Source organism: Cydia amplana, chromosome 15, assembly GCF_948474715.1.
Source record: "Cydia amplana chromosome 15, ilCydAmpl1.1, whole genome shotgun sequence".
In the NCBI taxonomy this organism is placed as follows: domain Eukaryota; kingdom Metazoa; phylum Arthropoda; class Insecta; order Lepidoptera; family Tortricidae; genus Cydia; species Cydia amplana.
The window spans coordinates 4,282,156-4,300,389 of NC_086083.1; the positions used below are offsets into that span (position 1 = coordinate 4,282,156).

At 38.0% G+C, this 18,234-nt stretch overlaps 2 protein-coding genes across 2 annotated transcripts in view; one reads left to right on the forward strand and one right to left on the reverse strand.

Moving 5' to 3' along the window:
• Nucleotides 1-382: 382 nt before the first annotated feature.
• LOC134654786 (uncharacterized) lies at nt 383-14,961 on the reverse strand. The gene is made up of 5 exons (XM_063510256.1): nt 14,757-14,961; nt 13,565-13,720; nt 2,553-2,605; nt 1,500-1,636; nt 383-855 (listed from the first exon to the last, which is right to left on the reverse strand). The coding sequence occupies exons 1-5, from the start codon at nt 14,943-14,945 to the stop codon at nt 383-385; spliced, it is 1,008 nt and encodes a 335-aa protein (XP_063366326.1). The 5' UTR covers nt 14,946-14,961.
• A 1,238-nt stretch (nt 14,962-16,199) lies between these two features.
• Nucleotides 16,200-18,234, forward strand: part of LOC134654506 (dynein axonemal heavy chain 1-like) — a 69,025-nt gene continuing 66,990 nt past the window's right edge. The window contains exons 1-3 of the mRNA XM_063509952.1: nt 16,200-16,452; nt 17,115-17,225; nt 18,041-18,163. Coding sequence (XP_063366022.1) covers nt 16,285-16,452; nt 17,115-17,225; nt 18,041-18,163 — 402 coding nt within the window. The 5' untranslated portion in view covers nt 16,200-16,284. The remainder of the gene's footprint in view (nt 16,453-17,114; nt 17,226-18,040; nt 18,164-18,234) is intronic.

The following is an 18,234-nucleotide window of genomic DNA, read 5'->3' on the forward strand; positions in this document are numbered from 1 at the left end:
CAATTAAGCCTAGTTTCACCTCTAGGTTGGAAGGTCAGATGGCAGTCGCTATCGTAAAAACTGGTGCTTACGCCAATTCTTAGGATTAGTTGTCAAGCGGACCTCAGGTTCCCATGAGCCGTGGCAAAATTCCGGGAGAACGCGAGGAAGTAATTTTACTGGATTGAGTATAGTTCCAGAGAGGAGCAAAATAGCACCATTTTACGGAACGCAATTTATTTCAATTTAGCAATTAACACATTCACTACCAGACAAAAAACGGCGCATTACCCCAGAAACCGGTCGTCTAAAGCTGCGTATAAAACAACCCGCCCAGCGGGTTGTCCGGCACCTGAGCAAAGTTTACGAGCGCCCACCAGGTGGGTTCCTGGTAGTGAATGTGTTAAGTAATAACAAAACTACTATTAGACATCTTGTGTTCTCTAATTTCATTTTTCCGCTCAGCTGCGGATGCTAACCTCTCCTGTGCAAAACATCTCTTTTCTAGAGCTTCCATTTTCCTTTCCTCTAAAGCAACTCTCCTCTCCTCCATTTTTAAGCGCCTTTCTTCTATTTTCACTCTCTTTTCTTCAAGAATCGCCCTTCTTTCGTGCGCGCTTGCTGCTCTTAGTTCGTTTCTCGCTCTGTCTCTTTGTACAGCCACTAATTCCCTAAGATGATTTCGTATATCTGTTAAGACATCAGTACTGTTATAGTTATTCGTGTTTAGATTGATATCATTATTTTTAACCTTCACGTTGTTTATTACACTGGATTCCTCTGGCATGTCTTGTTTGGATTCTGCGTTGGAGTTTGACTCGTTCAAAATGGTTTCTATCAAGAAGTGGTCCCGATCCAGAAGGTCCAGGGTTTGACCTGAAAAAATAAAGTAAACTTTTAATCATCATTTTTTTTTTATATTATAAATGGGCTTACTCATGGGCCTCATGGCCACAGAGCGAGCCTGCCCAGAAGGTGCCTGTTCACCCTTGATTTGAAGGTTGCCGGGTTATATGAGCTAGGAAATATAGACGCCGGCAAGGAATTCCATTCCTTGGCAGCGCGCATAAGAATCATTTTCCTCGCGTTTTCTCGGCATTTTGCCACGGATCATGGGAGCCTGGGGTCCGCTTGGCAACTAATCCCAGGAATTGACGTGGGCACTAGTTTTTACGAAAGCGACTGCCATCTAACCTTCCAAGCCAGAGGGCAAACTAGGCCCTTATTGGGATTAGTCCGGTTTCCTCACGATATTTTCCTTAACCGAAAAGCGACTCGTAAATATCAAATGATATTTCGTACATAAGATCCGAAAAACTCACGAGTACGAGCCAGGATTTGAACCCGCGACCTCCGGATTGCAAGTCGCACGCTCTTACCGCTAGGCCACCAGCGCTTTTTTTCTAAAGGAGAGCAACACAGTTAAGTGTATTTACAAGTATTTGTAGAATAAATTATGTAATTTTTATACCTATCATGATTTAAATACCCCTTGAAAACCAGGATTTACTATAACTTACCATTTCTATCGACTAGTTCTGATTTCACACCATTGAGAGTAGGGTCGCGAAGGCCAATATCGAAACTTGCTGATTCTATGTCTGTCATGTCTGTCGTTTGCGTTTCGTCACACGACGTATCCTCCAAGTATTCTACCCTGAAAAGTGATAATAGATTTAGATTTAGATATTTATTCTCATAATATGAAATTACATTATAAATTATGCTAAACTAATCTACATGAATTTATATTATGATCGTCATTAACATTAACATGATATTATTTATTAGATACAAATTAAAAATGTCTTAAAAATAATCAATCTTCTGTCAACAATTTTATCAATTCATGTCAAAACAAAATAATTGCGATTAAATGATTATGATTATGAAATACGGGAATAACTAAGTACGAGTATCTCTTAATGATCGTCATGTTCTAAATACAATAAATACTAGGTATATAATAGTAATAGTACATTATTTAATGATTCATACATTTATAGGGATGCACCGGATAGTAGGTTACTATCCGGTATCCGGCCGAATACTGGATAGTAAGCGAATATCCGGTGCATCTCTATTGGTGACCGTACGTGCGTTAAGGACGCAGTTATAAGTTAGAGCGACAAAGAGATATTTTGACCGCACAAAGGTCGCGGTGTGGTGCGGTAGTCTGTTACGGCTTTAATGTTTGAGTTAAAGATGATAGCTATTATCGCTCAAGAGTCAAGACATTATTAGATCCCATGATATGGGCCATGAGCTATTGCTAATATTGATTAGCGGTTATTGAACTGTAAGGCCTTATTCTCACGAGCGCTTTTTCAACGCGCGTTAAAAAAGCGTTTGAATGATTTGTCATTCTTGGAAACATGCATTGCTTGGATACATGTGTATTTATTCACACGATGGCGGTAGCGCTTTTTATCAAGTGTTGTTGGATTTTCAACTTTAAGCCTTGGTCTTTAAATCGCATTTAGCGTGCGGGCAGATTCAAGCGCTTTTTTAACGCACGTTGAAAATACGCTCGTGGGAATGGGGCTAACAGCAAAGATTAAACAAGGGCTTACTCATATTGTTCTGGTTCCTGATCGGACTCTGTTGGGATTTGGAGATAACTGCACTGAAACAAGAAAAAGATGCTTAAATGTAAATTGTATTACATAGTTTATTTGCTAAGACAAAAATTTGACATTAATTATCAACTTTTTACTGAGAAACTGAATGTCTTATAAAAACATATATTGAGATAAGAGCAAAGCAGTGGGTAAAACTAAAAAAACTAAAACCACTTTTCAATTGGTTGTATATGGGTCAACATCTCTTATCTAAAATTCTCTATAGACTTACGTATAGACCCCGTTATCTTGTCACACTTGCGGTCGATAAAAAAAAAATCATTCTAAAAGCAATGTCAGTGCGATAATAGGGTCTACTTATGTAGTAAAATGAGACGGATGTATGACATGTATGTGGCTTGCCATTGTTTCTGCAATATATGAACTTGGCATATATCCGCACCGTAGGTTCAACGGCTTCAACGCCAAAGACAGATTAATCGGTCACATATCACAGAGCAACATAGACCTACGTGCATATGCATAAAGTTCAATTTCAGTTTTGACACTTCGGTGACGTGGCGTCAGCGTGACAGCTTTTGTGTTTGACACGGCGTCGAAAAGGTTAACACCCACTGAAATATTCTTGCTTGCCAGTATATGGTTTACAAAAATAATTTCGTACCAATGACGGGCCTGTTGCTATCTCTATCGCCCGCGCATAATTATATTGCTTTCCCGCTCGCACAGTGGCATTGACCACCGGCATCTTCAGCGAAACAGCAATATAATTATGCGCGTGCAATAGAGAGAGATAGGAACAGACGGATCAATGTACGATTTTTCTTTGTGCTTTCTGTCCTTACTCTACACCAGGGGTCGGCAACCTTTTAGCAGCCAAGGGCCACATAGTAGTTAACAAAGGTGATGCGGGTCGTACTTTGTTAATATTTATGACTTTATCAGACATTGTTATTGTTGTAAGAGAACTGCCTTATAGTAAATTTAAAAGAGGACTTTTTCAATGGCTGCTGGATTCGACATTTTATTCTATTAATGAATACCTAGTTAATCAACAATCTAGTTATGACAATTAAAGTAGTTTTGTTTGAGATATGTGATATATTATTATTTTTATGACTGACAGTAGTGACAGTGTGTAGTGTATTGAAATATGAGGGTACTTCTGTGGGGTACCCCAACAAAACCAGTCTGGATATGTCAGGTACGCAATTACATGTGCTCTCCCGAATTTCGGCTATAATATCGCGATATAATAGTGGCGACGGGACAAATCGGTAGTATAAGCGTGTATTCGGCTGTGTTAGTGAGTTTTGTGAAGTTTTGAGTGCAAAGTGCAAGAAAATGGGTATTAAATTTGGTGAATTTGATATGGGTCAGGGGTGCTGGGAAAACTACATTACAAGGTTTGAATTCTGTTTAAGTGCAAATGATATTGTGGATGCAGATAAGAAAAAGGCGAATTTGTTGGCGGTATGTGGCTCTCAACTATTTGATTTAATAGTTTCTTTGGCATCTCCAACTACTATAGCGAACATAACCTATAAACAAATTTTGGAACTTTTGAAGGCTCATTTCCACCCCACACCTAATGAGATTGTAGAATCTTTTAAATTTCACTCAAGAAATCAAGAAGAGGGGGAGAAAGTCAGAGATTATGTGGCAAATTTAAGGAAAATGAGTATTCATTGCAATTTCACAGACTTGGAGCGAACTTTACGTGATCGGCTTGTATGTGGTATTAGGAGCAAAGAGGTTCAAAGGAAACTGTTACAATGTGAGAAGCTGACATTTACTCAAGCAGCTGAGATAGCATTTTCACATGAGAGTGCCACATTTGATTCTAGTATTATTGTAGTGCCAGGACCATCAAAACCAGATGTGGAGGTCGATGAACCTATGGAAGTAAACAAGATCACTAACAAAAAGGTTGACAAACAGAATAAACCATGCTACAGGTGTGGTAGGCAGCATAGGGGGGAGTGCAGATTCCGTTGGAGTAAGTGTAATGCATGTGGCAGAACGGGACACATTGAGGCAGTGTGTCTTACCAAAAATAAACAGGATGGGGGGCATAAATCAAATTGTAATGGGTTGTATGCCAATGTGAACAATGTGAGAGAAAATAAAGTTGACCCTTATATGGTAAAGGTATCAATTGATGATTCTATTATTGACATGGAAGTTGACACGGGATGTGCATTTACTCTAATTTCTGAAGTGACAGCCAGACTCATTTGGAAAGGAAAATTACCTATGTTAGAGAAGGATGATGTTGCATTAATTACATGGACAGAAAACCAATTAAGGATATTAGGAAAAACTGAAGTGCGAGCATCTTTTAAAGGGTTACAAAATGACCTCATGATCTATATAGCTAGAGGTAATGGACCCAGCCTCTTAGGGAGAAATTGGTTCCAGCCATTTGGAATACGGGTTCAAGGAGTAATGCATATGAAAATAAACGGTGAGGAAATTAAAGGGCTCCTACAGAAATATAGTGATGTTTTCCAGGAAGGTTTGGGAAAGTATAAAGGCCCATTAGTGAAAATTACACCGAGGGAAGGAGCGGTACCTAAATTTTTGAAAAGTAGACCCATTCCTTTTGCTTTGAGGGAGAGAGTAATAAAGGAAATAGACAGACTAGTAGAGGAAGGAGTTTTGGAGCCAATTGCACACTCTGAGTGGGCTACCCCTATAGTACCAGTTCTGAAACCGAATGGCAATGTAAGGCTTTGTGGTGACTATAGGTCTACAGTAAATATGGTGACCGACACTGATACATACCCTCTGCCTACTTTAGATGAGGCTTTCACAGCGATACAAGGTGGCACAATTTTCAGCAAAATTGATTTAGAAAGGGCATACACTCAAGTTAGTGTGGACGAGGCAACAGCACAGCTGTTAACAATAAACACACCAAAAGGCCTTTACAAAATGAAACGTTTAGCTTTTGGAGTCAAGGCGTGCCCAGGCATCTTTCAAAGACTAATGTCTTCCTTGCTTACAGGAATAAGAGGGATAGCTGTATTACTGGATGATATTGTTGTAAGTGGCACAGACGTCGCTGAGCATAACTCCAGGTTAGAAATGGTCTTAAAGAAATTACAAGAGGCTGGCCTAAGGGTAAACAAGGAAAAGTGTAATTTTGCAGTAAGAAGTGTGAAATTTTTAGGATTTCTCATTGATGAATGTGGTATACATCCTTGTGAGGATAAAATACATGCAATTGAGAGTACACCGGCCCCAAGTAATGTAAAAGAGCTCCAGGCATTCTTAGGATTGCTTAATTTTTATGATCGGTTTTTACCACACAAAGCTAATATCGCTGAACCGTTGTATAAGTTGTTAAATAAAGATGTGAAATGGCAGTGGTCTATGCAACATCAGAAGGCATTTGAGAAGTTACGCAAGATGTTGTCGGGTACTGACACTCTAGTCCATTACGATGTGAATAAAGAGATAATTATGTCATGTGATGCGTCACAATTTGGCCTGGGCGCTGTTTTGGAACACGTCATGGAAGATGGATCTGTCAGACCAGTAATGTTTGCTTCAAGGACCATGAACGTTCATGAGAGGAATTATGGTCAGATAGATAAAGAGGCAGCAGCTATAGTGTTTGGTCTTAAGAAATTCCACCAGTTTATTAGTGGCCGGAAGATTACGATCAGAACCGATCATAAACCATTGTTGGGATTGTTTGAACCGAAAAAGCCCATTCCTAATGTTATATCTCCACGAATGCTCCGCTGGGCTTTATTATTAAACTCCTATGATTACTCCATACAATATGTGGAAGGTAAAAAACTAGGAAACGCTGATGCGTTAAGCAGATGGCCGTCCCGTGACCAATCGTCTGAAGAGGAATACTTAGGAGTCCTCCTCATAGAAGAAACTCCATCAGACCTGGAACTGTCAGCCAGTGAAGTGGCGAAACTGACAACTAAAGATAATACACTAAGCAAGGTATTATACTGGATTCGAAACGGGTGGCCTAGCAAAGTGGATGTGGAATATAAGGTGTACTGGCAGAAACGCAACGAAATTTCAGAATATAAAAATTGCATTCTGTGGGGTAATCGGGTGATTATACCGGACAAAATGAGGCCGTATATCCTACAGGAATTACACGCAAATCATGACGGGATAGTGATAACAAAAGCCATAGCACGAAGTTATTTTTGGTGGCCAGCTATAGACAAGGAAATTGAAAGTTTGGTAAAAAAGTGCGAAACTTGTGCTGAAAACAGAAATATGCCGTCACAAGTGAGCCATGCGTTTTCATGGTGTATCATGGCTTTTGTTTCCACTGTCTTGGCATAAGATATCACTGGAGTTGGTTGATTGGGTTGGACAGACTGGGTACATTCTGAAAGATTTAATTTCGGAAAAGAATGTTGGGTCTTCGGAAACTCGCCGTATTCTTTCTTGACAGGAGACTCGGGCGTTACATATAGTTCTAAAGCTTTTCTGTAGGTACAGTTATACTCTGCCATCAGCTCTCGAAGCCTTTTTTCCTTTAAATAAACTGGGCACGACCGAGAGAGTGATATATGGGGGCCCTCGCAATTAACACATTTTAGTTCGGTTGTTTCGCAGTTTGCGTGATTGTTCCCACACTTTGGACATATTATTCTACTAGAAGGACATCTTTTTTGTGAGTGACCTAGTTTCCAGCATCGGGAACATTGGGAAACGGGAAATATGTACGGGTCAAGTTTGAGTCTTAACCCTTCTACAAATACGAATGGCGGCAAAAAAGTCCCTTTAAAGCATAGGCGTACAACTTCACTTAATGACCAGCCTTCCTTGGAGTTACTATCGCGCTTTTTAAGTCTGAAAGCCGACAACAGTTCCGCTGGTTTATCATATTGTATACTTTTGCACACTTCTTCATCAGTCAACTCCATGTCCACGTCTCGTATAACTCCGTAGGAAAGAGACTTCTCCATCGGTCTCTGAATACGCCAGGCCTTCTCTTTTGTTACTTTGCAGTTTTCCAGTTTGTCAATATTTATTTCGCTTGACATTTCTACACGGATTTTATATCGATTTATACCGCTTGAAAGAAATTTTATTTTTAAAAGGAGTATCGATGCAGGGGAAAGTTCATAAAATTATAAAGTGTTGTATTCAGTGGATTATATTACTGTGTGTAGAAAAATTGTCTAGCTGGCCGATTTTAAAAAGTGTCATGGATTTATTTTTAAATGATAATGGAAAGTAACAAGAAAAAAATAATTAATCTTAAAATACTCCAGTGGAACGCCCAAAGTCTCAGACCGAAATTATTGGCGTTTGAAAATATGTTAATTCAAGAAAAAATCCACGTTGCTGCCGTATGCGAAACCTGGTTAGAACCCGATAGCTACCTAGCGGTTAAAAATTATAATATTTATCGTAAGGATAGGAACGATTCGTACGGAGGCGTGGCTCTGTTTGTACATAGATCTGTTAAGTCACAGTTGCATAATCTTAACTTTAATAATCCCGGGATTGAACTTCTTTGTATTCAGCTTTTTAACTGTAATCAAATAAAATTTGTTACTGTCGTGTATTGTCCTCAATTGGTACGAACTAATAGAAATGACTGGGACAATATTTTTTCTGTATTGAGAAAAAATGCAATTATACTTGGGGATTTTAATGGACATCATAGCAACTGGTCGTACAAAACAGATACAAGGGGATCACACATTCATGACACGCTCACTGATAATTTGTTTGTAACACTTAATGACGGAAGTCCCACCCGATTCCAATATGTTAATAATCAGTTGCAACAATCATCACCGGATATATCTATAGTTTCTTCAGATATTGCTTTAGACTTTACTTGGAAAACATTAAATGAATCATTAGGCAGTGATCATATAATAATCCAAATAACGACTAACTTGGCACCAAGTAATAATAATAATACGTTAAATTACCGCCGGAATTTTAAAAACGCTGATTGGATCGGATATAGAACTTCTTTGGAAGAATTATTTTCTAACCTTCGGCCTAAAGATAACTTACAAAATACGTATAACGACTTCATAGAATGCATAAATAAATCAGCTGATATTCATATTCCCTATATTAAAACAAGCTCAAACCCAAATAGTAAATTTGTTCCCAAACCATATTGGAACTCGTCTTTATCAAAAGCAGTAGCCGAACGTCGCTTAGCACTTTCCTCATTTAGACGCAATCCCACACCTGGCAACTTCGATATTCTTAAGGCTAAAATACGAGACACACAAAAGTTAATAAGGAAAACGCGGGATGAGTCATGGCAATCGTTTTGTACATCTTTAGACCAATCAACAACGCAATCTGATTTATGGCGTAAAATGAAATGGTTTAAAGGATCTAAAAGTACATTCAATTACATTGATAAGGATCAGGCAATTAGGTTATTAACAAGCTTAACCCCCGACTACGTAACGCCTGAAGATCCAATTTTATACAGTTACAATCCCAAGTTAGAAGTACCTATAACGAAACAGGAAATGGAACAATGCATGCGGCGTAAAGACACGACACCTGGCAGTGACAATATATCCTACTCAATGATTAGCAATCTCCCAGATAACGGTAAGGAGGTTTTATTATCGTTATATAATCAGTTTCTTATGTCGGCGTTCGTTCCCGTCCAATGGCGGGCAATCAGCATCGCTCCGATACCTAAACCGGGCCGCGACCCACAATCTGCAGATGCGTTACGGCCGATTTCAATGATATCTTGTCTTTGCAAGGTCTTGTCTGCAGAGCGGCCGGTCGGCAGAACAATAGGATAAGGAAAAATGTTATTTATTTAGCGCTCAGTGCAGTGGTGTCGGTTGTTGTAATTTAAATGATAGATTAAGTTGAGCATGTTATGAATGTAAGTAGTTTCTTAAGTTAAAAGATATGATATTCTATTGTTGTATAAAATCTACCGCGGATGGAGTATCGAGACAAACCTTACTGGTTTACCGATACTTTTGTAATTAAGATTAGATATTGTGTTGTAATTACCTGAATAAATAATAATAATAATAATCATAATATTTTACTTAAGCGAGTTGAATGGTGTATTGAAAAAAATAATTGCCTATCGCCTTGTACAACCGGTTTCCGAAAGTGTAGATCAACAGTAGATAGTCTGGCATCATTAGTCTCTGATATTCAAGTAGGTATGTCAAACAATTACCCCACCTTAGCGTGCTTCATAGACATAGACAACGCGTATAATCACGTAGATTTAAAAAGTTTATTAAGCTTAATGGATCAGATAGGTATAGGCGCTAAAATTTGTCGGTATATCTGGAACTTTTTAAAAAGGAGGATACTTACAATTAAAACGGATGATATTTGTACAATTTCTAGAACAACCGGCATCGGCTTAGCCCAGGGGGACCCGTTCTCACCTTTGCTATTTAATATTGCGACTATGAACATATGCAAAAAGGTAAAATTAGTAAACAATAATATTAATATCTTACAATATGCGGATGATTTTGTTTTATATACAGTATGTCGAACATTAAAAGATGGCGTTCACGAGTTGCAAACAGTCCTAGATTTTTTTGCTCAATTGTTGTTCCATATGGGCTTAGACGTATCCGTAACTAAAAGTAAAATCTGTATTTTTAGACGGGGTTATTCCCGAAATACCGTAAGGCTTAAAATTAACAATAAACCGTTAGAAGTGGTAGATACAATTAAATATTTGGGTCTATGGTTAGATAAAAACTTAAAATGGAATAAACATATAAACGAAATTATAGAAAAAAGTTTGAAATTATTAAATACGTTTAAGATTTTAGCAGGGCCAGGTTGGGGTGTCCATCAGGATAACTTAAGACGGCTATATCTTGCAACCATACGCAGTAGGCTAGACTATGCTAGTTTTTTGTACGGAAATGGGCACAAAAGTACTTTAACCAAGTTAGACCGGTTACAAAATCGATGCATGCGCACAATTGGAGGCTTTATTAAAAGCTCGACAATTCACGTAATGGAATCCGAACTTAGCCTGCCACCACTACATATACGCAGATTTTATTTAGCAAATAAATTTTGGCTGAAAACAAAATCCTATGAGAATAACATAACAATGGAAAAAATAGAACAACTATCTATTTCAATGGGAAATCTATATTGGAGACGTAAGAAAAAACCGTTATTAATTCAAGCTCACGAATTTTTAGGAAATACTCAAATTCATACTTCACGTCAACTTGAACTATTTTCACTGGATACGTGGGTCAGCAACGTGGATCTTTCTAATGTAATCTCGCTGTATATCGAAGGTGTGCATATATCAAAAAAGAGGTTGAACGTTCATACCTTAAAGGAAACTTGTCAAGTATTTTTAAGGAACAAGTATCCTGATTCCTATTTCATCTACACTGATGGATCTAAATGTACAAATGGTGCAGGTGTGGCGATATTTGACCCTCAATTAAACAGTTGTGTAAAACTTCAAATAAATGATAATATTTCTATTATGTACATTGAATTGGTAGCGTTGGCAGAAGCGATTGCATATGTCGAATCATTTAACACCGGAAATTTTGTTATATGTACAGATTCCAGAAGTGCTTTACAATATTTGGCTCGTTGCACCTCGAGCTTTCGAGGAGCACCGATAGCCTATACTATTCTTAAAACTCTAAATAAATTGTCGGGGTCAAGTATCAAAATACATTTGCAATGGGTGCCATCTCACATAGGTCTAACGGGGAACGAATCTGCTGATAGATTTGCCAGGGAAGCTATAACAGAGGGAATTGTATGTACTTGTTTGCCATACCATACTGACTGTCTAAACATGGTACGTTCTAAATGCCGAGACTTATGGAAGGAGCACTTTGACGAGAGGTCTCTGAGCAAAGGAATATGGTACAGAACAATACAACCTAATCTGTGTCAAGTGCCATGGTTTAGAGGATCTGGTATGAGTAGGTTGGATATCATAATAGCCCTCAGACTTCGATCTGGACACATTCCACTTAATAGCTTTGCTTTCTTGATGCGCAAGAGTGATACACAAAACTGTACGGAATGTGGGACAAGAGAAGATGCTACTCACATTATGATGGAATGTATCCGAAACGAAGCAGAGAGGCAAGCCTTTGTAATTAAACATAAAATTAATATATTGAATGTGGGTACATGTAATGATATTCTAGCACACCCTTTGTCAAAAACAGCTAAAGATTTATATCAATTAGTTAATTTAGGAATTAAGCGACGGTAAATTTGTAATTTTGATTTGTAACAATGGGGGTGACATCATCAAATATGATAAAACCCTTTTATTAAATAAAGATTAAAAAAAAAAAAAAAAAAAAAACAAGTGAGCCATAAGTGGATAAGGCCGGAGAAGGCATGGTCACGGTTACATATTGATTATGCAGGGCCGTTTCAAGGCAAAACATTTCTCATCCTAATTGATGCTTATTCAAAATGGCCTGAAGTAAAGATTGTTCCTGATATGAGCTCAGGGACACTAATAAATGTTTTAAGGGACATATTTGCAAGGGTTACCAGACACCTTGGTCAGTGATAATGGCAGAAGTTTCATTTCAGATCAGTTTAAAGAATTCCTATCAACAAATGGAATAAGACAAGTCTTGACACCACCTTACCATCCGGCGTCGAATGGACAGGCCGAGAGGACTGTTCAAACGGTTAAGAATAAATTAAAGAAACAGTCCACACTTCCATGGAACATAAAATTACCTACAATATTGTATGGGTTGCGTACTACACCCAATAGTACTAGTGACAAGTCACCGGCGGAACTTTTAAATTGTAGGCGTTTCAGGACAAAGTTTGACCACCTTAATCCCCTCATATTTAAGAACCAAGAGGAAACGCAAATATGTGACGAGAATGAAAACACTGTAGTACGTTCATTTCAAATGGGACAGACTGTGTATTTCCGGAATTACAGTTCAGGACCACGCTGGTTGAAAGGAGTCATAGAGAAGAAACAAGGCATTTGTAGGTATATAATACGATGGAACGGGAAGCTGATGAAAAGACATATTAATCAGATACAAGGTCATGGGGGAGAGGCGAGTGATAGCCGCCAGCATACATCAGAAGATACTGGTCGTGAAGTTATACATGACACGGAGGCAAGTAAACCATGTGAAGATAGTGATGAGGATGAAGATATTAATGTCAAACTAAATGCTACTCCACCGGCCTCACAGTGGGCTGATATCATAGGGATTTCTGGGCCTCAGGATTATACGTTTAATCAGAGCCAAGAACGCATACCGCCAACCAACAAACGAGTGAGATCACCTTCATCACCACAAAACATGGAAGCCAAGAGATTAGCCATAGATTCCTATGAGAGTCTGTCAGAATCTGATTATGAACAGACTGAAGATTCAAACCAAGACTCGTAGACGACGTTAAGTAGTTAGTTTTAGTATAAATATGATAGAGCGTAAGGACCTTGTAACAGACAATTGAATAGTGTTAGTGAACTACCAATAAACAGTGAAACTTAGTGTTAGTGAATTATCAGTGATTAGTGAAACTTAGTTTTAGTGAACTATCTCGAGGGGAAGGCATGTAGTGTATTGAAATATGAGGGTACTTCTGTGGGGTACCCCAACAAAACCAGTCTGGATATGTCAGGTACGCAATTACATGTGCTCTCCCGAATTTCGGCTATAATATCGCGATATAATACAGTGTATTTTTATTTTTACTTTATTTTTAATTTTGTTGATATTTAATTTTACAAAACAAGCTTAAATAGGTTAAGTTACACTAAGATTTGCATGCTGCATAGTCAGTTAAGAAAGATGGGATTTGAAAATGTATATTTTAAAGAAAGAACTTGTATATAACCTTTTTTAATGCAAATAAATGATTAAATTAAATACAAAATAGCCAGAGGCTCGCGGGCCGCAAGTGACAGGTTCACGGGCTGCATTGCGGCCCGCGGGCCGCTTGTTGCCGCTGCTTTACACTAATTGCTGCAAGTAGTATAAGATACTTACATCTGTTTCTTCAGCAACAGCATTCTTTTTGCTTCTATTATTACACAGGTTCTTATAAATAATTTGTTCAATGTTGCTCAAAAAGGGTTTTGAACGGCCAGTCTTTTTCATTGCTTGGACCTTTTTCTTGATACCACTTTTGAGATCTTTCCAGTACTGGAAACATTAGTTTCATGTAAATAGGCATGCATGTATATTGTTTATCTGTTTTGGATCTGTAAGTGTAAACAAAAGTAATGTGAGTCTTGAATCAAGTAAATAGAAAAATAAAAAAGTTTATAGAAATGGTAGGATAAGATCAGATTGTTTATTTTATCCATATCCCTCCACAGCACACTTGATAAACCTAACATGTATTACTAAATTAACAGTACAATATTAAAAAAAAAACACAAATAAGAGAATTCAAAGTAAACTAAAAATCTAAAGGCCCGTCTCCATATTGCGCGGCAAACTATCGAACATTGGCTCGCGAGGCAGCCGCGCGCAATGGATACCGGGTTGGCTCGCGAGCCAACGCGATCTGATCGCGCCATATCCATTGCGCGGGAGCCAATGTTCGATAGTTTGCCGCGCAATATGGAGACAGGCCTTAAGAAAGTACAGAATACAGATGTGCAGAATTGTTTTCCATCATATTTTCTCAGAAATGTTCGTATTTGTCATGCTACTTCAGTTAACCTTAGTACTTTTTGTACCAAGATAGACTGAAATGCATGTTTCCGTGAAAATACGATGGAAAATAATTATGCACTACATCTGCATAATAGTTTGGTTACTAAGTTAAATCTAACACATTTTTACGCATGTCTATCAAGTACTTCTCGAGACCTTTCTAATGAGCCTAAGCTTGATGTGTTTGTTTTTCTATCTAGGAGTTCTTTTGGTTACCTTCCCACTGCATCATCAGATCAGCTCCAGTTTAGCATATCACATTGTCACCGGGATTATGGAAGTACTCCAAGTTTCAACTGAATCAGACACAGGGAAGTGGTTCTAATTTAAATTACAAGATTTAAAGCATGGGGTAGGTGTGGTAGATGCAAATTTTAAAATGCGACAAAAAAATGCAGTGAAGCTTAATAAAAGTGTGTAAAAATCAGTGACTTTCATAATCAGTTTGGTCACTTCCTGCATTTACAAAAACTTTCTGCCTAACTATAGTCACTTAGGAGGGAAAAAGTGTACATACCCTATTCCATTCTCTTGGTGATTTATTCATGCCATTCTCCTGAGCATTTAGCAAATTTGCCAGCTCTTGCCACTTTGCGTCGTGATAATGCTTGCCAAAGGCGGTCCTGTAGTTGACGCCTTTCGCCAAGTTGGGATTATCACTCATGAACTTCACAAGCAGGTTCAACTGCTTGTAAGTAGCTCTCATCCTTCGGCGGCGTGGTTCCATTCTTAAAAAAGAAACAGTATTATTTGATGATTATTTGTATTTCATGTCGACCGCAGAATATTTAAGAGCGATAACTTAGTGTAAATAGCGAATCAAAGGTGATGTTTTATCTTACCGAATTTTCAGGTTATTTACGACGTAAATGTAGTGTACTTTATACTTTTTTCGAGGTGGAATACTTTACAATGTATCTAAAAAAATATTTAGTACCTACGTAAAAGTATTTTGTAAATTATAGTTCACTTCGAACTTATAAGTTAACTTTTGGCTAAGTCACATTTGCTTGTACTTTGTTTTGTTTGACACTAGTGAAATGACACATTAGTTGGTTTGTACGCGGAAATGAAGCGTGTTACAAACCAAACGTTGCAAAATGGCCGCGGTTCGCGCATGGTTCGCGCAACGCAATAATCGATCTTAATGTTGCTAGCATAAAATTGTTTAGGTTTGGAACAGACTTTGTTAATAATATTTCATAAACAGACCAAATTTTTGAAACCGCATACCAAACGCCCTTCCTCTTATGTTGTTGGTAGCGCAAAGAATACAAATTGTATTATTTGCTAACATGAATCTAGTATAACTGGATTGGGCATGAGTGGTGAGGATAACTGACAGAACGGGATAGTCTTATGTATCTTTCAGTAGGAGTAGCAGCGAAAGCGCTATTATTGTTTGTCCTTGTCCGGTGACTGAATATTCTAGTTCGTTGTCCTTGTCACAGTCTCACTTTTTCTTTTATTCCCCACCGTAAATTAGTATGGATGATTGGTCTAATTGGTTTGTTGCCCACCATAACAAATAAATTCGAGCAATCATAGCGTCGCAATGCGACGCCATGATTGGTCGAATCCATATGTTTTGTCCCTCACGGAGGCACGCGTAGACCACTTCTATAGGATGCTATAGCTGGTCAACCAAATCTTGTCAGTAAAAAAAGGCGCGAAATTCAAATTTTCTATGGGACGATATCCCTTCGCACCTACATTTTTCAAATTTGCCGCCTTTTTCTACTGTCAAGATCTGGTTGACCAAGTATACCTTCTATGTTTGTTAAGGACGTACATAGATATAAATGAGAGCGAGAAAGAAATATTTTGACCGGACCAAAATGACGTTTCGGTACGCCCGTCTGTTAAAGTTTTTATTGCTAACTGGCGGGTGGTTTCGTTCGACTTCGACGTTCGTTAGAAAAAAAAACCTTAGACGTTGCTCCAAAAATGTCGGTAAACTCAAAAACTATGGATTATTTTCTATTTTGGAAATAACTATAATATTAGTATAAGTGCTATTACGTAGAAGTGAATACTTTATAATTATGTACAGCCGTAGAAAGAAAATCGGACAGCAAGATGTCGTTTACGACAATCAAACAAGGGATTCTATTCCCAAACGGGGATATTATTCGGAACTCGTATCGGACTTAATAAAAGATGAAAAGGAGAAAGGAATTTGTGGCAAAAAAAGGATGAAATTAATTTTACAGGTCAGTTTTCCCACAAGCTTTTGGTTGGAGTATGCTCTTGTAAATATAAAATATCTACCCAGATCACCCGACCTAGCTTCGCTCGGAAAACATATAAAAACTCGAAAATGCGCATTTTCCCAGAGATAAGACCAAACTAGATCAATTTTTCGCCCTCGAAAACCCCCACATAGCAAATTTCATCGAAATCGTTAGAGCCGTTTCCGAGATCCCCGAAATATATATATAAATAAATAAATATATAAATAAACAAGAATTGCTCGTTTAAAGGTATTAGTCTAGTTAACGTGTAATTTTGTTTTCATGGCATCCGCATTCGTAAAAACGAGTGAAAGATCAATATAAGCTACAATATTGCGTTAGCCCCGTCATTTCTATTTGGCAAAAAAGTGCCGTAACCATACCATACTATGTTCGCATGATGTTCGCTAATTGCCACGCAATGAAAATGTCGCTATAAGAAACTTTGTAAAAGGTTAATTCAACTGCACAGGTAAAACGTAGCCCTAATTAATGCCACATACGCTACGCACTGTTTTCTACTGCGCAGTTTTCTAACCAGCTTCGACTGTGCAGTTGAACTGTTCAGAATTGAACAGGCAAAACTGCGCAGGCGTACCCTAGTGTGTATGGCTATTGGCCAACTTTACTTCTCTTGGCAGGCTAAAACATCTGCTCTGGCGCCAATGTTGGTGTCCCTGCCGAAACCGCAAAAACCGAGGACGCTGCTGCCTCCAGGACGGTGGACCACTTACCAAGGAGACGAGAGCGTTGTGAGTAAACATATGTACCTAGCCATATGTATTTAGCCACTTTGGCTGTCACTATCCTATTTCATGATGACTGTAACTATAGTAGGTACTATCTGTTGATTTTATGGTACTGCTTTATCCGGTAACGATGTTTAATTAGTGGTGTCTGACAAAACTACCATTACTATACTACCATATATTATATATATATATTACCATAGCAATATTATTGCTATAATATTTCTTGTAGGCGCAGTGACGCACGCACTCGCTAGACCGTAGCGTCCTTTTGTAAGGCGTTTGAAAGTAGTACCTAAGTCAGCAGCAGAAGTTGCTAAGCGGGCGAGGTGTTCAAAGTTCAAAGTGATTCAATTCAATTCAATTCAATTCTTTATTCGTTCATCACAGGTACATAAATAGATTATAACTTAATATTCTAAGGAACAGCCATGATGTGCCTTTTGGCGTACGAAATAATTTCTTATTATCTAACTATATACATTTTTTTTACATTATTTACATGGGTAATGAGATTGGCATATGCAAATATAATTTAGTGAGTCAATTCAACAAAAACAAAAAAAAAAAAAAAAAAAAAAAAAAAACTAAAAAATGTCAAATGTTCATGTTATAACTATCTTGACGCGACTTTATTTTTAAGAGAATAGAATAAGAGCGTGTCGAAGAAAATCGAAGTTCGCAAATTGCAGGGATCTTTCTCTTTTATTCCCATTAAGACGTAATTAGAGTAACAGAGAAAAACGTCCGAGATTGACGAACTTCGATATTCGCGGTTATAGTCCGTAGTGATAATGATATATCTTTCTTCATTTTAGCAATTCCCATTCTCAGCATTTGTCCCGAAGCTGCAGTTTCTTAATATCGTATTGCCGAAAGATATGCCACGATTGGTCAAAATCGAAAGATTACGTAGAAAATTCTTGGCTGCTAATATAAAGGTAAGCCTGTTTAATAGAACTACACCTATAGTGCATAACTATTTTCCATCGTATTTTCCCGGAAACTTACG

Excerpts from the sequence above, each read along its gene's own strand:
- LOC134654786 (XM_063510256.1), bottom strand. The coding sequence starts at position 14,945 with ATGAGAGCTACTTACAAGCAGTTGAACCTGCTTGTGAAGTTCATGAGT. Across the intron at positions 13,721-14,756 it reads CACCAAGAGAATGGAATAGG|TACTGGAAAGATCTCAAAAG; the intron begins GTATGTACACTT and ends TAATGTTTCCAG. Across the intron at positions 1,637-2,552 it reads CAGGAACCAGAACAATATGA|GGTAGAATACTTGGAGGATA; the intron begins GTAAGCCCTTGT and ends ATCACTTTTCAG.